At 42.7% G+C, this 25,332-nt stretch overlaps 1 protein-coding gene across 1 annotated transcript in view; it reads left to right on the forward strand.

Moving 5' to 3' along the window:
- SRBD1 (S1 RNA binding domain 1) overlaps positions 1–25,332 on the forward strand; it is a 212,677-nt gene that overhangs the window by 88,339 nt on the left and 99,006 nt on the right. Inside the window, exon 16 of the mRNA XM_066595552.1 lies at positions 1,814–1,905. Within this exon, the coding sequence (XP_066451649.1) occupies positions 1,814–1,905 (92 nt within the window). The remainder of the gene's footprint in view (positions 1–1,813; positions 1,906–25,332) is intronic.

Raw genomic sequence — 25,332 nt, forward strand, 5'->3', positions numbered from 1 at the left:
CAGGGACATCATTATAGCAGTATGTATCACTGGATTATCTGTGGTTTGACATAGGACTGCAGGGACATAATTAGCAGTATGTATCACTGTGTTATCTGTGCTTTGACATAGGACTGCAGGGACATCATTAGCAGTATGTATCACTGTGTTATCTGTGCTTTGACATAGGACTGCAGGGACATCATTATAGCAGTACGTATCACTGGGTTATCTGTGGTTTGACATAGGACTGCATGGACATCATTAGCAGTATGTATCTCTGTGTTATCGGTGCTTTGACATAGAACTGCAGTATTTATTTGCAAAGGTTTCTTTACTTTACCGTACTCATCTGTACAGTACTTACATTTTGCAGTACAACAAAAGAAATACGTCAGCCGCACTCAAAAAGCCCTGTGCAAGAAGCACTGTGGCTGGGAAAAAAGACGAATCACGTCACAATGCGTGTAAGCAATGCCAAGCCGACCTCAAGGTTGCAGATCATCAACCAAAAAGTATACCAATATATCAAAAAAGAGGAGGCAGCATAAACGGTGCTTCAAAAGATAAAAAATGTATCCTTTATTGTTCCTTTTTTTTTAAAAATGGAACAATAAAGGATACATTTTTTATCTTTTGAAGCACCGTTTATGCTGCCTCCTCTTTTTTGATATATTGGTATACATTTTGTAGTACAGTGGGGATTCAGGAGGCAGGCAGCATTCAGCCGGCACTTTGGGGATTCAGCTGCTGTACTGTGTCAGGAGGCAGCAGACACAGCAACGTTCAGCCGGCAGTGTGGAGAGAGGGGGGGGGGGGGGGGGAGGAGTAGGCGTGCGCTGATGCAGGAGGAGCAGGAAGTGACCGGCATCAGCTGCGCACCGGCTCACTGTGTGGCGCCCAGGGTCATGGAGCAGTTGGCACCCTTATCTGAGGAATGCAACTTTATTTGAGGGACCGCCGCTGCCCTGAAACATAGACTTAAGTTGAAAACAGCTTTACTTAAGAGCGATGCTACTCAAGGGTTTACTGTAATAATATCATAATGAAAAAACAATGATTTTAAAAGCTCGTTTCAGTAAAAACGGGAGAAAACTATTACAATAAATACCTGTATTTCTGTCAGAGGACATGTGTTTTCACACGAAAATTCGAAATACAATCAACCGTCGTTACAGTCCTCTCTGAGCGAGAATGTATACACGACCCCCGAATAGTGCTTACTATTATGCAGAGCGCAGCCTACAATTTTAGTTTTGTGTTTTGTTTATACTATGTAACTGGTAATGTACTTTTATTGAGTCATAAATATGATTTTATACCAATCAAGCTAGTATTTTGTCTGGCTATGCTATATATATATATATATGTATACTATGCAGCATATCACTGCATTGCATCACAACCAATCATGACATTTTGTAAACAAATGTGTCATTGCATGCAGTGCATGCATCTTTTTGTTTTTGCAAGTCTGGAGCTACCTGGAAATCTGAAGTATACTTTCTGTTTTCTTTTTTGCTGCAGACACTCAGAGAAACGGTATTCCCATTGGTTTTCCCGTGACCTTGAGATGTTGCATGTAAATACGTGCATGCTGCATAGGATATAAAGGCCAGCTAAAATACTGCCTCATTTGGTACAAAACCATAGTTACGACTTACTAAAAGCACATTACCAGTTACATGTGACCTCATCAATGCAAAACTAGTATTACATTCTCAGGAGCAAAAAAATGTTGGTTACCTAGTGTTGGGAATTACAGCAGCCTATACACTTGATCTATGCTACAGAAGCTATGGTAACTAATGCATCATTTCCCTTAATTTTACAGCATCACTAATGAAGCAGGAGCATCTATATACAGCGTAAGTCCAGAAGCTGCCAAGGAGATGCCAGGTCTAGACCCTAATCTACGAAGTGCAGGTAAGTTTGCTTCCAAGTTGTTGACTTCTGTTAGGTTGATTTGATGCATGGACATGTGTTTGTATAGGCTTGAGGTAGGGCTTAATAGGCAACCGTTACAGGCATAATACATTGCTGAATACAGAAGAATTGCAATGTAATTTACGATTTTGATATGAGATATCGCCAGGAGGGACTTAAAAAACCCTCGTGATATAGAGAGATTGACAAAGTGTCCCCCAACTATCCATATCCATTTGCCATTCAGGGCCCTGGAAAAGCTGAGTGGACTGAATATGAATTCCCCACTTCCTCCCATGCATCTGCCCAGGTCTTTGATGTACAAGAGGCCAGGAAATCCTTTATTCCAATGGCAATAAAAATAGCTAGTGACAGAGGAATGCTAATTGACCCCCTGCCGCTGTGGGTTGACACCATAGATATTTCCCATAGACATCCTAGCTGCAAAATTCACATGGGAAGGACATCTTTTAATAAAGGATATTTTGTCGTGTGTAGGTCCTAGCCCAATATGAAATATGTTTTCAGAATTGGGCGGCCCAGCTGAATAAAACACCTACACATGTTTCAGTACGGGCCCCAGAAAACCCTCAATCTGCGTATTCCTGTACCTGGTTGTAATTTCCGGGACATGTTTGATGAATAGATAAAATCATGGCTACCGGTATATTCCCGATCGGAGAGCCTCCCTAAGAGATATGGGGAATTATGACTTTTCCACAAGTGATGCATGGCTCTCCCCCAACCCTCCTGAATGAGCTCAGAGGGGGCGGGGGAAGGTGTGTACTTAGGGGTCCTTTATAATTTGGGGCTCCACAGATGCAAATTGTCAGATCCTCGGAGATACGCCCAGTGTAAGGGCTTTCCCATTGCTTCCAGGAACTTCGCCAATCTGACCCTTGGGCCGTGTATCCCAAATCTGGTATCTTTCCTTTCTGTTATTCCTGTTTATTTTTAAATAGTATTTTGTTGTGTATACCTGTATACCCTTACACTCCTGTGTAACAACCTTCTTGTATATATTTTGTAGTCGATCCATGAGTATTCAGGGATAGAGGCAGGATTAATAGGTCTCACTCCCCCTCTCTCTCTGTGGCAACTCCGTAGATTTTTAAAGGGTTTTTACGTTTTTTTGAAAGTAGTAAAATACAAAAAATATATATCAATTTAGTGTCGCCATAATCCTAGTGACCTGCAGGATAAAGGTAAGGTATGCCTTTTACTGCTCAGTGGTCGCCTAAAGAAAATTGTGTATTTATTCCATTCAGATTCCTAAGATTGTGAGCTTCAATAGGAGGAAATTAAAAATACCACCCCCCCCCCCCCCCCCAATAAAAAGCAAACAACAAAAAACTCCCCCTCATACGGCTATTTTATGTTTAATCTGTTTATTGATTTTCAGCAATATAAGTAACCGTGTACCTGTGAGCATATATTTTTGTATGTATTGAATATTACATGGAGACGTGCACCACTGTATTCGTGGGTGAGGGTCTGTATTAGCAATGCTAAGACTACATTTTCACATAGACCAATGGAGTCCTGTAGGGTGGTGCCCGCTGTTCGTGTCCCAAAGGCATAGATGGGTGAATGTTATTGTGACCTTCGTCGGATATTCTGCTGCCTGAGCCTTTTTTTTTCGACGGGCACCTCTGGAAACAAATCAGCCCTTACTGATTTGTTGAGCCTTCGTAGCCTAATTTTGTATCCTGGTTCTTGTAGTGCCCCAGGCATCTTGACCATAACATTGTTTTAACCAAAAATCATTATCTATAATTGGAAATCATGACTGACAGACCAGTCCTTTGGAAAATATGGTAGTCTATTAAAAAAGAGGAAGAGCGAGAAAGAAGAAGAAAGGTAGGGATGCGGGTACTGGTAGGGGTTTAGGTGGATAGACGGGGGCAGGGGGTCCTTCTGCATCTGGATCTCGTCAAGGGCCACATAAAATGACGTGGCAGGCAAATTTGACCGCCTTGCCTTGAGGTTGACACATGTGCTAGATGTACCGGATGCCCCTTGGTAACAGCTACAAGCTTATTCTTGACTTTGTCCAAGCGTCGATCTGCAAGTAACTACGAAACGTGATTGTTGCAATCAGCATCTCTTCTTAAGGCCTCGTTTACACAGGCGACAAAGTCGTGCGATTTTGTCGCGTTGCTACAAATCGCATGGATGTGAAGCCCATGCTTTCCTATGGGTTAATTCACATGTGCGATGCTTTGTAGCATGTGACATCCCGACACGAAAACCTCGCCGGTCCCGCCATATTCACGCGACTTGTGAGGTTTTGTAGCCCATGTTTCCCTATGAAGCATTCCTCTCTGTTGCATCGCATGAAAACACGTTTTTTTGTGCGGTGCGATGTAACTTTGACAGTAGGAAATTCTAATGTAAAAGCAATAACCTAAGCACTAGCTGCAGGAAAAAAATAAATAAAATATACATCACCTTAGAAACGCTGTCATCTCCGGCATGTCTTCTCCCCATCACTATTCTCCTTCATCTCTTCTGGCCAAGGATTGAAAAATCCTCGCCTCCTGGAAGCGCTGCCTCTGATTGGCTGACGCTTAGTCAATCACAGCCAGCATTCGATGAACCAATCGCAGCCATTCATCGGGCGCTGGCTCTGATTGGCTAAGTGTCAGCCAATCACAGACAGCTTTTCCAAGAGGCGGGGATTTTTCAATCCCCGGCCAGAAGAGATGAAAAACAGTGCCTGGTACCAGGAAGAAGATGCAGCGGAGCCCAGGACAGCACTTCTAAGGTGATGTATACTTTAAAAAAAAAATACATTACTGCAGCTACGACTTATTTTCAGAGTAGGGCTTATATTTCAAGCACCCCTCGAAAATCTTTGAATGTGGTGCTACAAAGTCGCACGACTTGTAGCGTTACAAAATCGTGGTATCACCACGAGAAACCACAACAATATTGTACGGACCAGCACAGACCTAAAGTCAAGGTGTAGGTCTCCACCTCCACCTTGTCCTCTTCCATCTAGTTGTTTCTTATTTATGTCCATATCTAGGAAAGCTTGGCAACAGTCTATGTAGCCTTCATCACAGCTCTCACAGGGGTTTTCATCCAGGTCTTAAATTGCAAATCTAGTGGCACATTGCCATCTCATGCCTGACACTCTGCAGTCTGAGGAATCCCTGGGAAAGCCATAATGGCCGCCACACTAGTTGTCACCCAGCATTCTCTGCAAGAGAAGAAGACTTGTAAAGAGGAGGATTTTTCATCAAGGTATTTTGTTTTCTCAGGACCAATTATGTTTTAACTGTTTTTTAGCTTTTTTTATGACCTGTAACTATTCATTTTAGTGGTTTGTTGTGAATAATTTACTTAGTTTTTTTTATTTATTATAGTTTGAGACAATAGTAACGAAGTTATGCTTTTTTAATGACTCGGTCTTTTTTCTCTAGCAAACCTATAGCGTAACAGCGAGGCAGACTTTGTAGCACAATTATCTAATTTTCCTTTTACTATACTTTAACATGTATGATTTCGGGTAAGACTAGTTTCACACTACATTTTATGAAAATGGCATTGGCTTCGCAAAACACAGTGTGAAAACCAGCCTAATTGGGCCAAGTCTAGCGCCACATGTTGATGTATTTACTGTAGGGCTTTTTTTAGGCTTGTTTTTTCTTTTCGCTGTCTCTATTATTTTATACTAATAGAAAGCTCAGGAAATTATTCAATAGAATTAGGAATATTACCGTGATTCCCCGATAATAAGCCCTATTCTGATCTTCGGGAGGGGGGTGCAGCTTGACAGAGCATTTCTTCCTGGTAGCAGGGCTTGAATACCCTACCTCAGCCAATCAGATGTCATTCAATGAATGGCTGTGATTGGTTGATCAAGCGCCTGCTCTGATTGACTGACGTGGCACTCGATGAACCAATCAGAGCAACCGCTCGCTGGAGGTAGGGTTTTCAAGTCCCCCTACCAGGGAAAAAAGCTCTGTCTGCGTTCAGGAGTACACGGAAGCCTGCAGCAGCGCCGCAGCCCAGCGCAAGGGGCCTGAACGCCATATACTAGATGAATATTATTAGACACCCCCTGAAAATAAGACACTGTGCCTCTTTTGGGGCAAAACTTAATATACGACAGTGTTTTATTTTTGGGGAAACAACGGTAGTTTTAATATAAAGGTGTCAGCTATTTCCAACACAGAAAGTCCTCAGGGTAAACCAACGGGGAGGTCCCTTTGCATGTTGTCCCCTTGGCCTGCGTTATAAGACTAGTGGGATTTTCAGAAGCCTCCGCAAGATTTTATTTAGTCTTAGAGCATCTAATTAAAATATTTCCCGGTAAACAACAATTTAATGAAGTTTGTTATACATGGAAACGTAGTCTGGAACCTCAGTTTATTGAGAGTTGTCTAAAACAGAGTGTTTTTTTTTGTTGTCCATAGCAAACAAATTTGGACGCACCTGACTGTAATCTAAATCTATTTGGCTTAATCCCAACTCTGTGCTGGTACTAATCATCATATGGAGATTCCCCACAACCCTGTGAACTCATTGGTCAAGCAGCGGGCTTCGAAGGGTATACCCCTTCCCTATCCCTCCAATGGCCAATTGTCATGGGAATTAACTGGTCCTTTGATTAATTGATTGTTCAGCTGAACAGATTATATGTTGAGAAGCAGATTTCTCACCCAATTCCTGATATGAAGCAAACTCAGACTACAGAGAACGCCTTCCTGAAATGTTGTGGTGAGCAATGTACGGGGCATATTCAGCTTTCTCTGGAGTGGCTCAGTTACCGCCTTCCCCCAAAATGACATTTTTGTTCCAATTTTACTTTAATTTGTATTGGAATTACAGCGTTAGGAAAAATGTTATAAATCTACATCTTAGGGTGACTACCCACTACAGTTTTTTTTTTACTGCGAAATTCGCAGTGTTTTTTTTTTCTGCAGGGGTCTATGGGACTTGTAATGTTAAAATCGCGATCGCGCAAAATCGCAATTTACTGCAAAATCGCGATTTTGCTCCATCGCGATTTTAACTTTACAAGTCCCATAGACCCCTGCAGAAAAAAAAACGATGAAAATTTTGCAGTGAAAAAAACTGTAGTGGGTAGTCACCCTTACGATGAAGAGAATGACCCCTCGCGCATCTTCCTATGCCCAATGGTATCTGGGATCTGAATTATCAAAAATTACGGTTCCCAGAGACCTTTGGAAAATTGAGGCCCTATACTTCTCCACCCTATGACCTGATGGGTCTGATGATGTAGTTTTTTTTCTATACATTCTAGTAACAAACAAAGTTTCATAAAAATAGTAGATGGTTGGGTGTTACCCCTTTGGTGATTTGCCCTGGAATGACCCATATACATTAGATATATTATATGGTTTCCCACCATAACATGTTACTGCTAGGGCTTTGTCGGGTCTTGTTAGAGCCAGCCACTGTCTCTTCGTAGACATGATCATTCATATGCCCAATGGAGACAATGGCACTATCACTGCCCGTCTCTAATACATAGTAATCCTTGTGCTTTGTGAATGCAGTATGGAATCAGAAGACAAAAGCAGTAAAAACTTGGGTGCGGGACACATGATGTGTGGTCGGTCCTTTCTTTGAGGCAGCTGGCTTAAATGTGTGCTGTAAGGCCTCATGTCTACTAGCTAAATTTAATTGTGGATTCCGCTGCGGAATCCGCATTCAATTTTGCCCATAGGGAATCATTGGCCATCCGCAGTCAATTCAATTGAATTTTGCACCCGCGGATGGCATTTTAATTGATTTGCGTTTTTCACGCGCGGCAAAAAAAACGCGACATGCTCTATTTTAGGCCTCATATCCACTCAAAAAATACAATCCACGCAGAATCTGCCGCGGATTCCGCGTGGATTTGCTTTAAATGGCATTTTTTGCATGCAGATATCCGCACACATTGCTATCAGTGTGATAGCAATGTTGCTGATCCGCGCGGATTCCGCGGCAAATGGAGCATGCCGCGTTTTTTTCTCCCGCGCATGAAAAACGCAATTCTTTTAAAATGCCATCCGCGGGTGCAATTTAATGGACCCGCGGATGGCAATGATTCCCTATGGGCAAAATCTGCTGCGGATTCCGCAATTCCATTTACCCAGTGGACATGAGGCCTTAGTGCGGATTACGTTTAGATCGGCCACATTGCTATCACAGTGTCATCTATAGGTGCGGATATCCGCATGGAAAAAAAAAACCATTTAAAGCAAATCCGCGCGGAATCTGCTGCGGAAATCCGCAGCAGATTCTGCGCGAATTGTATTTTTTTAGTGGACATGGAGCCTTAATCTGCAATTGTCTGGGCTTAAACGGGTTGTCCAGTTGTACACTATTGATAGCCTGTGGCGGGACGAGGGACCCTCGCCGATCAGCTATTCTATAGCCTGTGCAGTCATGCACCGAGTTGATTTCTGCAGGGAGAAGATAGCTGTGTTCCCACTGTAGTGGCCAGGTTTGGTATTACAGGCCTGGAAATGAATGGGAACTTGACTTATAATACCAAGCCTGGCCACTGCAGTGGGAATGGCACTGTCTGCTTCCTGCAGAAATCCTATGGACCTTATCCTGACTTCTGGCGGTCCTTGGTCTTGTGATTGCTGTTATGCAAAGGATAATGGTGATCAAGTAAAAGTTTTAAAAAAAGTTAAAGTTTCACCTCCTGTCACGGATCCGATCCATGAGGGGAGGTGAAATTACTTAACTAAGGCCTCCGGCGATGTCCCCTGACGAAATCCTTATCCGCGGACCTCTCCCCAGTTTGGGCGCGTATGCCTGTGGCCAAAATGGCGAATGCAAGCGCAGAAGCTGGGGAGGTCCCTGGAAATTTTAAAATCTCCTTGCTCTTTGCTACTAACGATAGTCGAGAACATGGAGCAGTGAACGAGGGCCATGGTGAGCAGTCCCCAATCACGTGATCGCCGTTATCCAGTGGATAATGGCGATCACATAAAGGTTAAAAGACAGTTTGAAGTTTGATGCTCTGTTCGGTTTGGGCTCCGTTGTGCATATAGACAGAAGATTAGGGCCACAATGGGTATGTTTCTGAACACAGGACAGATGGGGGTATCCATTTTGGGATGAAAGTCTTCATTCATATGTGTGCTGTAAAAAAACAAATCATATTTTTTTCCTTCTGCTTTGCTTAGATTCATTCAAAACTGTGGAGTCAAAATACGCAGTAGACCCCTAGATGAATTTTGTTAAGGGATCTGGTTTTCAAAATGGGGTCATTTGTGGTGGTTCTCCACTGTTTTGGCCACTCAAGGGCTCTACAAGTGTGCTATGGGGCCTAAATCCTCTTCAAGCAAAATGTCTGTTCTGAAAGCCACTGGTTGCTCCTTTCATTTTGGGCCCCGTTGTGCATAATATTAGGGCCACAACAGGTATGTTTATGAACACAGGACAAACAGGGGTATCCATTTTAGGGTGCAAATCCTCATTTTCATGTGCACTATAGAAAAAAAAACTATCTTTAAAATTACATATTTGCAAAAATATAAAAATGTTATTTGTTCTCTTCTAAATTGCATTAACTCCTAAAAAAAACTTTTGGGGTCAAAATACTCCTGACACCCCCTCAGTGAATACATTAAGATGTGTATTTTGTAAAATGGGGTCATTTGTGGGGGTTTCTGTCATTCTGACACCTATGAGCCTTTGCAATCTGGGCTCGGTGTAGGAAAACAAAGTCTTTCTCAAAATGTTGATAATTAATGTTAAATTTGTACGTCTTCTAAATGGTTAATAAAACTAAAGTTTTTCAAATGTGCATCCAGAATAAAGTAAACAGATGGAAATTGGAAATATATATTTCATCAAAAATTTGGACAGTATGTTTGCACATATTTGAGAAATTGCAGTTGAAAATGTGAAAAAAAAAAGTTTTCAAAATGTTCCTAATTTTAACACTTTTTAAAGGGGTTGTCCCGCGAAACAAAGTGGGTCTATACACTTCTGTATGGCCATATTAATGCACTTTGTAATGTACATTGTGCATTAATTATGAGCCATACAGAAGTTATCAGAAATTTTTCACTTACCTGTTCCGTTGCTAGCGTCCTCGTTTCCATGGAGCCGTCTAATTTTCAGCGTCTAATCGCCAAATTAGACGCGCTTGCGCAGTCCGGGTCTTCTTCTTTTCGCAATGGGGCTCCGTGTAGCTCCGTGTAGCTCCGCCCCGTCACGTGCCGATTCCAGCCAATCAGGAGGCTGGAATCGGCAATGGACCGCACAGAAGCCCTGCGGTCCACTGAGGGAGAAGATCCCAGCGGCCATCTTCAGCAGGTAAGTAAGAAGTCACCGGAGCGCGGGGATTCAGGAAAGCACTGTCCGGTGTTCTTCTTTAACCCCTGCATCGGGGTTGTCTCGCGCCGAACGGGGGGCTGTTGGAAAAAAAAAAAAAAAACCGTTTCGGCGCGGGACAACCCCTTTAATAAATATACACAAATTCTATCGGTCTATTTTTACAATCTAAATGAAGTACAATATGTGGCGAAAAAACAATGTCAGAATCGCTTGGATATGCAAAACCTTTACGGAGTTATTCTATGTTAAAGAGACACATGTCAGAGTTCCAAAATTTGGCCTGGTCATTAAGGCGCACAGAGGCTTGGTCACTAAGGGGTTAGCACAAAATTCCCTTGTAGGGTATATGAAAATGGGTTTACTAAGTGGACAATCCCTTTAAATGGTTAAGATGCTAAAGCTGTTATTTCTAGTTGAAAACACATATTTTTACCACTTTGTACATGAAAACCTTAACATAGAGGTGTACCTGCTTGTTCAGAAGGGCCACGTTGCTCAAGGACATGAAATGTGGTGACATCAGGCAGTATAGTGTCTTGTGATGCTCTCTTGCGTGATAATTGTATGTGTGGAATCTAGTACCTTCATGTCATCCGTTGGAAAAGAGCAGCGGTGCCCTTCAGCTGGTAAAGGAAATGCCAAGATTATATGTGAAGGTAGCGACAGAATGATCTCCAGTTATTGCTTCATCATGTGGTTATGGGTGATCTTAATAACCCTCCATATCATCTATGTGGTCAGGGGTCATTGATGCCTGTCTCTCCAGGGCAAAGTTGCCCTTTAACCCCTTAAGGATGCCGCCAGTTTTTATTTTATTTTCATTTTTTGTATCTTCTCCCCGCTTTTAAAAACTCATGACTTTTATTCATCCATTGACATAGCTGAGTTTTTTTTGTTTGTTTATTTTTTTTGGCGGGACAAGATTTTTAATGTACTGAAAACTTTTAAAGAAATTTCTAAGTAGAAAAAAACCAAAACAATTGCGCCAGCTTCAGGGAGGTCTTGTTTTTAGAGCGTGCAACCTTCGCAAAAATTACATGATAGCTTTATATAATGGGTCTGTACAATTGCGCCGATACCAAATTTCTTTTAGTTTTTTGGGGTTTTTTTGCAGTATTACTTTAAAAAAAATACAATATCTTTTTTTTTTTTTTTTTTTTCTTGTCACCATCTTTTGACCGACATAACTTTTTAAATGTTTTCGTTGATCTAGCCGATGAAGGCTTGTCTTTGTGGGACCACCTGTGGTTTCTGTTGGTACCGTTTTGGAAAACACACGACTTTTTGATCACTTTTAATTAACTTTTTTCTCGGAGACCAAAAAAAGGGCAATTCCAGCGTTGTGTTTTTTTGTTTTTTTTTTCTGACAATGTTCACCGAGTGGGATAAATAATAGTTACTTTGTGAGATTGGACTTTTATGGAAGGATACGGGAATACCAAATTTGTTTTTTTCTTTTTTTTTTGTTTTGATTTTTTAATTAGAACTATGGGAAAAGTTGGGGTTAAACTTTTATTATCACGTATTTTTTACAATAGTAATTTTTTTTTATACCTTTTTTTAAAAAAAAAAATTTCCTAAGGAGACTTGAACTTGATCATCTTTACCCTCACTCATACTATGTATGGTATTTCTGCTGGCATTGTTTTAAGACATGCCTGGGCCATGGCACCCGGACAGTAACCCACGATCCGATGGGACCATTTAAATACCGCTGTCAGAATTCACAGCTGCATTTAAAATCTTTTCATGATCGAAAGTATAGCGTGACGGACGGCTTCCATTGACTACAATAGAAGCTGGCCGTGCGTATTCCCGCGGCAAATAGAGCATGCTGCGTTTTCTTTCACACTGCGGAATTGAACATTGAGCTATTAGGTTCAATAGAACCTAATGGCTGCGGAACAACGCCGCGGATTTCCAGAAATCCGGCCGTGGGCATTAGCTGCGTATTTTTCATACGCAAATCTGTGGCTGAAAATCCGTATCCTGTCTGTTCCGTATTAACATACCGTAAAAGTTTTTTGTATTTGAGGACTAACGAGTAAATTTGCCCCGTCGTGTGTTTCGATGTGTTCCGCACCTTGTAACACAGGTTCTCGCTGTCATTATACGCAATATACAGGTTTGCTAGATAAGAGTTAAATGTTGAAGGACTGGCAGGATCTAAGTAACACTTTCAATTAAAAGCACTCATAAAGTGTATTTTTGTATCAGGTTCGCATGCTGAAAATAGAAAACAGCCCTTTGTAAGTCACTTAACCACTGACAGGCCAGGGTTGTTGTTTTCTTTCGGAGTCATTTTGGAAGTGGGATCAATTTTTCCAGTAATTACATACATGAAGCAAATAAACGGCGTAAGATTTCCTTCACGCTCTCATACAATACACCCGTTATACCGGCCAGCGCTGCACAAGGCTGCCAAACCTGTTAAATGTTTGCCCTGGCGAGCTATCAGAGGGAGAAAACAAGTCATCTCAATGCTGCCTCGTTAGGTTTCTGTCTTTACGTTCAGAATGTATTTTATCCTGGCAGCCGTACACTCTGATGGTACTAAACCATTCAGACACGCCATACTCTTGGACCTGACAGACCGGGGTGATGAAACGTAGGAGGCGACATTCTGACGGCCATCATCTTTTTTTTCTTTTTTTTATTGTGGTTGTTTTTAATTTTTTTTCAGATACTTCTATAAAAATAAACCTTTATGAGTTTATTATAAAGGGGAATTTAGGAAAAAAAGGTCTTCGAGGTTTCAGGGAGCGTCTCATATAAGTGTCTGTTTTCATGGGTAATGGTGAAAGGGAATACAAATATAGCCGTATTTCAGATTTGGGGTCAAATACTTTGTGGAGTCACACAAAAAATTGTGCACGTTGAAGGCGAATTCTCAAGAAATCGAATAAAACGTTTTTGGACATTCTGGGATTTACAAATGTGTCTGAGAAGCCAACATCCAGATCTTCTTCTCCTAACCCTAAGGCCTCATGTCCACGGGGAAAATCAGGCCCGCGCGGATTCTCCATGCAGAATCCCGCAGCAGGTCCCTCCTTTCTTGCGGACATGAGGCTAAAAAGATTAAACGTACCTGTCCGGACGCTGCGGATCTGCCCTCTGTCGCGGCCGAATCTTCGTTCTTCGGCCCAGCAGATGTGCTTGGCACGCCGGCAGCGTGCCATGCGCATGCGCCGGGCACTCCATTTTCTTTTTGAGCTCCCGCGCCGGAGAGCAGGAATTCAGGTACGGGTGTTCCGCGTATCCAGACGGTTTCCATAGGCTTCAATAGAAGCCTGTGGGAGCCGTCCCCGCGGGAGACCCGCACTAAAAGTGGAGCATGCCGCGGGTGTTTTCCCGCAGACGCAATCCGCGCCTCAGGGGAAAATGACATTAACTACCTGCTGGGGTCCAATGCATACCTATGGGGAGCAGATCACGCTGCGGGAAAAACGCTGCGGATTTTAAATCACATTTTCCCCGTGGAAAAGTGAGGCTTAAAGTGAGGCTTAAAGTGAGGCTTTTCCTGTATCTTCTGATGTATTTTGAGCTGCTAGTTGCATTTCTTATAGTAACATTGTTTGGTAGCAAAAAGACTTAGGTCAATCTAGTTCAGCCTAGTATCCTGCACTGTTGATCCAGAAGAAGGCAACCCCCAGCCTCCCCCTTTCCTTCCCCCAATCATAAGGTAGAAGCCTTTTTTCTTCATTTTAGGGAAAAAAATTCTTTCCCTCTCCAAATCTAACAATCGCAGCAGCTCCTCCATTAACCTAGTGACGGTGACATGTAATATAACTGCACTCAAGAAAGGCTTCCAGGCCTCTTTTGAACTGTTTTGGACATCTCTTGAAACTAGAGAACCCAATACAGAAATTCCAAAACTATGAGTTGACCTAATACAGTGCTGTGGGTCCTGCATTTGAGTCTTTAAATTGGAACCTCAACTAGTCCCAATGACATGTGATAAGCTACATAACAGTGGAGTTGTATCATTAAGTGTTTTGCCTAAAAATTGAAAATCTCCAAATGTCATGTTGGAGAATCTAGGAAGATTCATCATTAAAGGGGATGTCCAAGGTATTTAAAAAAAAAAAAGTTCCCCATGCCAGAAATTAATAAACACGCTTATACTCCTCTTTCCTGGGTTCCTGCATCTCCCGCTTCAGGTCTCTCCTGTGACATGATGTTTACAGGCTGCAACAGCCTGTTTATGGGATATTGCAGGTCGCTGCAGCCAATCGCAGACCTCAGCACTCAAGTACTGAGGTCTGTGATTGGCTGCAGCAGCCTGTGGCATCTCGTACACTGGCTGGCTATAGCCTGTAAACACAGACTAGACACAGAGGACCGAGCTGCATCAAGGGAGATGCGAGAGGAGGGAATATAGGGTTGGTTGCCATTTGCTGGCAAGGGGAACCTATTTGTTTTTTTGTTTTTCTTTTTTTAAATCAGCTCTGACAACCCCTCTAAGAGCCCATTTAAATAGGCAGAAATTGGCCTGCTGTAACAAGCGCCAATTGACGAAGCACATCGTTCAGTACTCATTCACTGCCGTTCACACATGGCAGAAGAATGGTTTTATGATGACGGACGGTCGTTAATACAATTGTTTGTCCTCGTACATCTATCGCTGAGTGACTGCCCATCTGTCCATTCACATGGCAGCCAACCAGCAAACCTATTAATGCTTACATAAACAAGGAGATCAGTTGGCAAATGAGCGTTATCAGGTGAATCGAAAGTTTGCGCAAACATTAGTTCCCGACAATCGGCCCTTGTAAAGTTGGTGAAAACTCCGGTCATGGTGGTCAAATTGGTTGTCACTAGAGATGAGCGAGGATACGCGCTGAGGCACATTACTCGAGTGAGTAGTGCCTTAGCCGAGTATCTCCCCGCTCGTCCCTAAAGATTCGGGGGACGGTGGGGGGCGGGGAGCGGCGGGGGAGAGCGGGGAGGAACGGAGGGGAGATCTCTCTCTCTCCCTCGCTCCCCCCCCCGCAACTCATCTGTCACCCGCGCCGGTCCCCGACTCTTTAGAGACGAGCGGGGAGATACTCGGCTAAGGCACTACTCGCTCGAGTAATGTGCCTTAGCGAGTATACTCACTCATCTCTAGTTGTCACACAGTGGGAAGTTGCCATTTCAGCCTCTCCCTTGCATTGTCGCTGACTCGGACCCGTGGTGTAATTACTTTTGTGTTTTTGTAACGAGAAGTACAAAATGTTCGTCTGGAAGCCTTGAAGATGGCTACTGCATATACGGTACATTTGTGTGAACGTCTGTACAGCTTTTCTCATGAAGCCCTTAAATTGCAGTGATGCATTCGGCATTACTTACTAATGATGTTCAGAATGTAAATGTTTGTTTTTTTTGTAAAAAGCTGAAAGTTGAATGAATTTCCATTTTTGAAGCCAGACTTCCAGCACTTTAACCCTTTCCAATCCACTGCCTGAAGACATTATGATTTAAGGCTGTACAGCTCTGATGTTGGAAGACGTCCGTCGTGGTTCTCTTACTGTATATTGCCAGCCTCTCTGCTGTCGGAGCATATCCAACGTGGCACCTCATATATGACACGCCAGCATATAGCGCCGTTGTGTAACTGCAGAAAAAGAGTAAGCGCCCCTAGGAAAACCAGGATATAAGATGTATCCTTGTGAATTGTATTCAAATGCTGGCAGCAGTGATATTCAGGTAAACACGACTAAAATACATATATTCTGCAGTTACTAATTTGTTGGTGCCCTTTCAAGACCAAATAAACAGTGTGTTAGTCCTGTGGTTATGGAGACATTTCAGGGTCTGGTGGCCTTAGGTGCACTTCATAAAGTGATTAAACAGAAGTACATTTTTTTTACCACATTTTATATCAGCAGCACCAGAAGATATAACTCATATCCCGTGAACGACTTCGGGGGTTAAACTTGAGGCTCAGCGAGTTGAGTTCACTTTCACCTGGAGTTTGAGTTCAGCTAAGATTTCCTTCACTTTCTCCACAGGTCAATATCAGTTTCTCCGATTTCAGTATATCTTACATGTAACTGCTTGTGACTTCCAGGACTGTAATGTATCCGAACACTGGGGGAAGATATTACACATATAAGCATATGCGGGATTTAATGTGTCATACGGCTGGGTGTGGAGGTTATGCGTCTCGTGTCACGCTTGTTCTATCCCATTTACTTTGTTGAGCTTTGTCATTGTAGCGTCTACACAGCATAGCGTTCCATCAGTGATCACTTGCAGAACAGGGACCGCTGGTTATGGCAGCCTGTATTCTGCCTATAGTCAACGTGGGGGTTAGCGCTGTTGTCTTGCTGCTTTTGGAGTCCTAGGTTTCGAATCCGACCAAGGGCAGCAGCTGCATGGAGTTTGTATGTTCTCCGATTTGGGTGGGTTTCCTCTTGGTGATCCATATAACCATACTAATAGGGTATTGTGAACCCAAATGCGGACGGGGACCAATCTGAGTGTTGACAATCACCGTGCAGCGCTGCGGAATATCTTGGAACTAAATAAATTAAAAGTTTCTTCTGGGGATTTTAAAAAAGCGGTTAAGGGCAGGAAATGAGCTAAAATAATAAATAAAAAAAGCAGAATTCGCCCTTCAACCCCTTCAAATTAAGAAATGCTCTTTTTCCCCCTAGTTTTCGTTTTTTCATCAACTGCCTTCCAAGAGCCATAACATTTTTACTTCTGTATGAGGGCTTGTTTTTGGCAGGACAAGCTGTAGTATTTAACCCCTTCATGACATGGCCTATTTTGGGCTTAAGGACGCAACGATTTTTGGCGGATTTTCATCTCCATTTCTCAAAAGCCATAACTTTTTTACTTTTCCGTCGACGCGGCCGTATGAGGACTTGTTTTTTGCGTGGCGAACTGTAGTTTTTTATGGTGCCATTTTTGGGTACATAGACTATATTGTAAAACTTTTATTATTTTTTTTATGATAGCAGGGAGAGAAAACGCATCAATTCTGCCATAGATTTTTTTTTTTTACAGCGTTAATTATTCAGCATAAATGACAAATACATTTTTTTCCGCGGGTCGGTACGGTTACAACGATACCAAAATTCTTATATTGTTTTTTAGGTTTTTCCACTTTTCTGCAATAAAACCCCCTTTTTTTGGAAATCTTTTTTTTTCTATATCGCTGCATTCAAAGTCCTGTAACTTTTTAATTTTTCTATGTACGGAGCTCTGTTAGGCCTTAGTCAGACGGGCGTTTTTTCAAGCGATTTGCGGATCGCATGACGGATGCGCATCCGCAAATCGCGTGACCGGTGCGCGCAAGTCGCCCGCAAATCGCCCGAAAATCTGCTCCTAGCCGCGTTTCATTAGAAACGGGCCGGAGCTGTCCAGCGCATTGCATTCAATGGAGACGGCAATAGAGCCGTCTCCATTTAAAGCAATGCGCTGCGGGCGAGCCCGGGATGAATTGTCGGTAAGGGCTTAAATATATAAGCCCTTCCCTGCAATGCATCCTAAAATGTGTTAAAATAAAAAAAAAATTGTATACTCACCTTCTGCCGGGAGCCGGAGCTCCGAGCGGCCGTCCTGCTTCCGTGGGTGTGAAGGGGGTGTGAGTCAGACCTGCCCCCTGATTGGCTCAGCGCTGAGCCAATCAGAGGCATGCCTCACTCACACCCATTCATGAATTCATGAATGGATGTGAGTCAGACCTGCCCCTGATTGGCTCAGCGCTGAGAGGCAGCAGTCACTCACCCATTCATGAATGGGTGTGTGAGTGTTTTCAGCCTCTGATTGGTCAGGGCTGTGACCAATCAGAGGCAGATCATTCAGCAGGCGGGGATTTTAAAGCCCCGCCGGCTGAATAGTGCCGAGAAGCAGTTCAGGAGAACTGACAGTGGCCGCGGCTGGACTCCGGCTGCAGCGGAAAGGTGAGTATACAATTTTTTTTTATTTTAACACATTTTAGGATGAATTGCAGGGAAGGGTTTATATATTTAACCCCTTCCCGACAATTCACCCCGCGCACGCCGGCAGCCCATTGCTTTCAATGGAGCGGGTGTATTGCCGCTCCATTGAATTCAATGGGCAAACATCGTTCTTCTCTGCCACAGCTGTTACAGCTGTGGCAGAGAAGAATGATTTGTCTTCTATATGTTCTCAATGGGGTCGGCGCTGCTGCCGCCAGCCCCATTGAGCGCATGTAGAGAAGAGAACAGGAATCGCAGATCGCAGATAGGTGCGATCTGCGATTTTTTTTGTTCTATAATTTATCGGACGAGCGCATAAAAAGCGCTCATGTGTCCGATACCATTGCAAAGCAATGGTTTTAAAAAATCACCGAACGCATGCGCAAATCGCGGCTAAAAACGCCCGTCTGACTAAGGCCTCAGGGCTTATTTTTGTGAGACGAGCTGTAGTTTTTATTGGTGCCATTTTGGGGAATATACGCATATATTAGCATATTCAACTTCTTGTACACGTCGTTACGGACGTGTCGATACCAAATATGTGCAATTTTCTTATTTTTTACCTGTTTATATGCTAATATGAGAAAAAGTATAAAAAAAAAGGGGGGGGGGTGTTACATTTTTCTTTTTTTTACATTTTTATTATTTTTTTTACACCATCTATGTCCCTCTGGGGGACTTAAAGGGGTTGTCCCGCGAAAGCAAGTGGGGTTATACACTTCTGTATGGCCATATTAATGCACTTTGTAATATACATCGTGCATTAATTATGAGCCATACAGAAGTTATTCACTTACCTGTTCCGTTGCTAGCGTCCTCGTCTCCATGGTGCCGTCTAATTTCAGCGTCTAATCTCCCGATTAGACGCGCATGCGCAGTCCGGTCTTCTCCCTTCTGAATGGGGCCGCTCATGCCGGAGAGCTGCTCCTCGTAGCTCCGCCCCGTCACGTGTGCCGATTCCAGCCAATCAGGAGGCTGGAATCGGCAATGGAACGCACAGAGCCCACGGTGCACCATGGGAGAAGACCTGCGGTCCACCGTGGGTGAAGATCCCAGCGGCCATCTTCGCAAGGTAAGTAAGAAGTCACAGGAGCGCGGGGATTCGGGTAAGTACTATCCGTTTTTGTTTTTTTTTTAAACCCTGCATCGGGTTTATCTCTCGCCGAACGGGGGGGCTATTGAAAAAAAAAAACCGTTTCGGCGCGGGACAACCCCTTTAAAGCACAGCACTGATGATCGCTGTGATAAGGCATGGCAGGAGTTCTGTCCTGCCATGCCTTATCGCTTATACAGCGATCATAGGCTCTGGCAACACAGGACGCCGGTATTATATCACGAGAGCCCGGCAACTTCATAGAGGGAGCGCACTCCCTCTGTGAACTCTTCTACATAGATCGCGGCAGGGAAGGGGTTAAAAGCGGGGGTGGGCGCATCTCCGATGCACCCCTGCTGCTGACAGCCGGCTCCCGCTGCGGGATAGCGAGATATCTGTCATGATCTCGCGCTATTCCTATGACGTAAGGGTACGTCATTTTGCGGGAAGTACCTCGCTCCCATGACGTACCCTTACGTCATGGGGAGGGAAGGGGTTAATGGTATTATTTAATGTATCATATAATGTAATGAAAGACTTTCAAAAATGTTAAGTAGGGCGAAATGAGAAAATGCAATTGCACCATTTTTTGGGAGGTTTAATTTTTTTTGGGCACTTATAGTGCAGCAATTCTGTGGATAAGTACAGTTACAATCATATCAAAATGATCAAAAACAGTGTTTTACTGCTCTTAAAAAGTAAGAAAACTTTGTTTTAAACAAAAATTGTGTTGCCATATTCTAAGAATAATAGTGAGAAAAGAGATGAGCGAGCACTCTCAGTAAAGGCAGATACTCGAGCGAGCATTGCTCTTCTCGAGTATCTGCCTACTCGTCCGAGCAAATGCGTGGGGAAGAGTGATCTCTCTCTTTCTCTCTCCCCCTCTCTGCCCCCCCGCATTTGCTCGGACGAGTAGGCAGATACTCGAGAAGAGCAATGCTCGCTCATCTCTACATGAGATTTTTTGTGTGTTCATACTTTTATGAAGATGGTGATAACCATGTGGTTTTTTTTTGTTGTTTAGCTTTTTATGGGAAAAGGACTATTTTGTAAACTTTAATATGTTTGCTTTTTTAAGGTTTTAAAAATTTTATTAAAACATGTTTTTATAGTCTCCATAGGGGACTTGCACTTGCAATTACTTGATTGATTGTGCGATTTGCTGCAATACCACAGCATTGCACTACATAGCAATTTTTAATGTTGCCTATTAAGCCCTGTCACAAGCAGGACTTAATAGACATACATGCATGGAAGCTTTTGGAGCCTTCATTAGGCTCCAGGCTGCCATGTGAACCCATTGGCACCCGATTATTGTGTCAGGGAAAGGGCTGATGGAGCTCAGACATTTAACTACAGATGTATTTTTCTTTAGCTTGACTATTAATGTTAAGGGATATCACAGTGTGCCATGCTATCACGTTGGTTTATTTACACCTTAAATTGCTCTACAATGGGTCTTATGTTAAGATAAGAGAACAATAGATTTTAATGTGTTAAGATAAGGTAACTGTCTCTGCCATAATATCGCAGTCAAGGTAAAATTTTCTGCATCTGTAATTAACAAAAATGATCAAAAACAGCTGATAGACGCTGGGTCCGAAATGGACTTGACTCCTGAGCCTGTTCCATACGCGTTTTGCAATCGCATGACATATAGGTTTGTAATGCGGTTGGGAAAGGGTCAACAATTTCCCCAATTTAGCTGCCCCAGATCCCAAAAGCTCCTAGAGCGGTCACATGCCTGTCATGAACGCGTGATTACTGAAGCCAGTAATCAGCTGCTGTGGTCATGTGAATGGCTTGTGATCACTGCGGGAAAGTCCAAATCGGTGTGGCTAGAACCAGGACACCACTGTGAATTTCTGTCCAATCCATAGGACCAGTGGGGACAGGGGCCCGGTATGAGTGACAGTGTCTGTACAGCACTTCAGAATATATGGATGCTTTATAAATTAAAGGTGTTTTCTGAGAGTTTTCAAAAAGTAGCTAAGGGCAGGGAATGGGCTGAAATAAAAACGAAGCAGTAGTCCCCCATTAAATGGATCCACAATCCATCACCGTTGCCTCGGTCCCAAAACTTCCTGCACTGGTTATGTGCCATCTATACATACATGACTGCTGAAACCAGTAATTGGCTGCATCGGTCACATGAATGATGAATGTCACATGACCACTGCAGGACTGGAGCAGCAGGGACAAGGGTGGCTGGCATTCCCAGACCTTAGCTGCTTTTTGAAACCTCCCAGCAAGCTCCTCTTATATTAATACACAGATAGATGTATAAAAGAGAACAGCGCCCCCAAATGAAAAAAAGACATATGGATGTACAGAAACAGACTCGCGTATTGCAGTGAGGTCACCCCAGCACCTGTGGGGTGCACCACAACACCTGACAGTTTGGATCGCCTTCTGCGTATAACCTTAGTGGGTGGCAGATGATCCTCCTCCAATATGGGCAGCGCCAATTGCAGCCATCCAATCCAGTCCTAATGGTCTCAAACTTTAGCTTCTTTTTGAAAACTCCCAGAAAGCTCCTTTAATATAATAATGGTAGTAGACCTATTTTTTGTGTAATGGTCTCTGCTCACATCCAGCAGAGAATATAGCATTGATGCATACTCTGAAATCATAAATAGCCATACTACTAATGGGAGTATACTGTATTAGGGTTATACGTCTCCCTTATACACAAGCAAGCATAAGTTCCCTTATGTAAATTCTACCTACTATATGAAAAAAAAAACATCATCGCAGACTTAGTCATTGGTTTTCAACCTTTCGTAAGCCAAATTCTGCCTTTGCCCATATTCGATGGACCATGGAGGACTTTACCACTTACAGAAGTGATGGGATTTTAATTCTAACTCAAAGCAGTTGATATGGGGGTGGGGGTATCATTAGATGCGGTGCACAGCTCTATCTTGAGAGTGATTTATGTAATGAATTTTTAAGGCACTTTTTTGTAAAACAAAAAGTTTTCTACGACCTTCTCTGAAGATTTCTGCCGAACGAGGAAAATTTTTGTTTTGATTCGGCTTACAGGGTTAAAGAGCTTAGCCTTGTATGAGCTGGAAGCGCTCACATTACTCCGCTCTCCTTCCAAACATGCTAATTTAACGTAATCTGAAATCATGTAGCACACACTAAATAACTTAATCTAACATCATCTTACATCTGGTAAAGTTTAGAACAATTCATATGTTCCCCCCCTATATTCACAATGCATTGAAACGCTACGGACCGAACGGCAGTGGGCTTACACAATAAAACTGCTTGTTGCCTACACAATAGGAGGAAAGTGTAAAAGTTCCTGGGTTTTGCTTATTTATTGATTTTTCCAAATCTTCTACGAAGCTCTTAGTTTTGGATTAGAACCGATACGGCACATAGGGATTTCTTTAATGGAACACTTTATTAATCATCGATTCCAATACGTGACAAGACTCTTATTTATTTGAATTGGACCTCGTATGGAACAGCCTAGGTTACAGGAACTATGCAAAATTAATTTAGGGGTATGGGTTGTTTCTTTTATGAGCGCCGTTGCCTTTTGTGGCACCTTAAATTCCTTGTTCACATCTTTCGCTGTATGGCTACACATTCCGCCATGTGTTCCAAGATGAGTTTTGGATTTCATTGCTGAGATTTTGATTAACAAAACATTATAACCAAGTGTTGTGTTTCAATCATCACATCCAAAAAGAAGAAAAAGTAGTCTAAAGAGGACAATAAGCTCAATTTTTCAGCCGCTTGATGAAACATGACAAATACTGTGCGCTCATCGCGAGCCATTGACATTAGCCGTATAATACTCTTCATTATGAACATGTAACCACTTCAGATGATCCAGAGCGGGGCCCAACACTATAACACACAGCTACAGCCATATTCTAACGGCAAACAAGCTTTCTTTGCTAAGATCAAAGTTGATTTTGGCATAAAAGAGAGACGTAGGAACCACATTTTATTGTGATCAATGCCCCTTCCATATACACTATCCTACCAAAAGTAATTGGACACCAGAGCAAGAATCAAAGTAGTATTCATTTGGCCCTAATGATGTCAGGTTCTCTCTGTCGGATATTTTCTAGCAGTGTTTAATACACTTCAGCTGGTATTTCCCTCCATCCATCCTGCAAACGTCTGGAAAACGATTGTCGAAGAAAAGGAACACTGTACATATTTCCTGACCTAATGTTTCAATTTGTCCCAAAAATGTTCATTAGGATTCAGGTCTGGATCCTGTCATACATATCCTGAAACCAATGTAAAACAGCATTGGATATGTGACCAGGTGCGTTGACTTTTTTGAAGTATTGCTGACCATTTCTTCCGTTTCACTACATTGTCAGTAGAACATCTATGGTCTAGAATATCAAGGTACACCTACATATTCATGCTTTTTGCCACTACAACCAACTGACTGAGACCATGCGACGTAAAACACCCCCAGACCATAATGGAACCTCCGCCGTACTTACCTGTTGGCACAACACACTTAGGTAGAAGGCGTTTCTCAGACATCCTCCACAACCAGGTGTCTCCATCTGATTTGGAGGAGTAGTATAATTTGTCACTCCATAGAACGTTCTTCCATTGCTCAACTGTCCAATGAGGACGCTCCTTGTACCATTGTAGACGGCCCGATGCATCTTTTCTGAGAGAACTCGTCAGGCGTTTGCACAATATATGGAGAGAAATACCAGCTGAAGTGTTATTAGATGTTATTAGAATGTATGCCACAAAGAATATGCAATGTCCTTAAGGCCAAAGGAGCCTCACTACGTATTAACATGTGTAAATTAATGCTTCTGACTCTTGCTGCGATGTCCAATAACCTTTGGTAGGATAGCCTATAAGCAGGCAGCCTAGGGTAACCTGAAAGACCCCAGGGCTCTCACGCCATATTACCTAAAAAAAAACCAAAATAACAAAACACCAGAACTGTACTTTTTCAAGCAGCATAGAAACCTAGAGATTGATGGCAAAACCACCACATGGTCCATCCAGTCTGCCATTACTTTATTTATTTTTCCAACATCTACCACTCTTTCTCTCTTCTCTCAGTAAATTAATATTTTCTGACAATGCTTCTGATTTTTCCTGGAATTATGTTGAAATCTAAACCAACCTGTAGAGTTGGTACATGGACTGCGCTATACATCGCTCATACAGTGTGTATCCATTAGCATTCTATGCTTTGGCTCAGAGGTTCCATGTTCTCCTCTACCTTCGTGATAGATTACACAATGGAATATGTTTTGATTTCCCCATAATAAAAAAAAGCATTATGTAAATTTTGCAAAACCCAATCATGTGCCATTCAACAAACATACTCCTAAGATTGGACGATCATTGTGGGAGTCTGTGAGTACTGGGTACAACTCTGTTCTCTTATGCAACAGATCCTTGTTAACAACTAGGGTAATAACTGTATAGGCCAGATTTCTTTTGGACAAAAGCTATATATTTTATGCATATTTTCGGTGTAGATACCCTACAGGTGTTTGAAAATACTATAGGCCCTGACCGTTATTAACCCCTAGGAAAAGAAAGTACTGGATGATCGGTCTTCCCGAGTAACTCATTACTAGTCCCAGCAAATGCAGGGGGGGGGGGGGAGAGAGATCTCCCCCCCCCCCCCGTCCCCCCCGCATTTGCTCAAATGAGTAATGAGTTACTCGAGAAGACCGTGCTCGCTCATCTCTATTAATGACCTAACCAGGTACACCAATTTAAGTAGAAACACTGTAATCTCCAAAAGATATTTTTATTAATTTACATACACAGAACTTCTTCAAATTTTATCATCTGTTTTATGTGTAGGTCTGTGGATACCCGATGGGCTCTTGTTTCTCTTTGCTTTTAGCTAATATTTACATGGCTGTATGGGAGAAGCGCTTTATATTTTCTGATTTTTCTGTTCATGTGAAAGGCATCTGCTGGTACGGCAGATATATTAATGATCTGTTAAGGCCCATTTACACAGAGCGATGATCGCTCCAACGACAGTTTGAGTGACCGTTTTGAGCAAACATCTTTGCATAACCCTAAGTAGCTAACTAGCTACTTAAGAGT

Source organism: Eleutherodactylus coqui, chromosome 3, assembly GCF_035609145.1.
Source record: "Eleutherodactylus coqui strain aEleCoq1 chromosome 3, aEleCoq1.hap1, whole genome shotgun sequence".
Taxonomy (NCBI): Eukaryota; Metazoa; Chordata; class Amphibia; order Anura; family Eleutherodactylidae; genus Eleutherodactylus; species Eleutherodactylus coqui.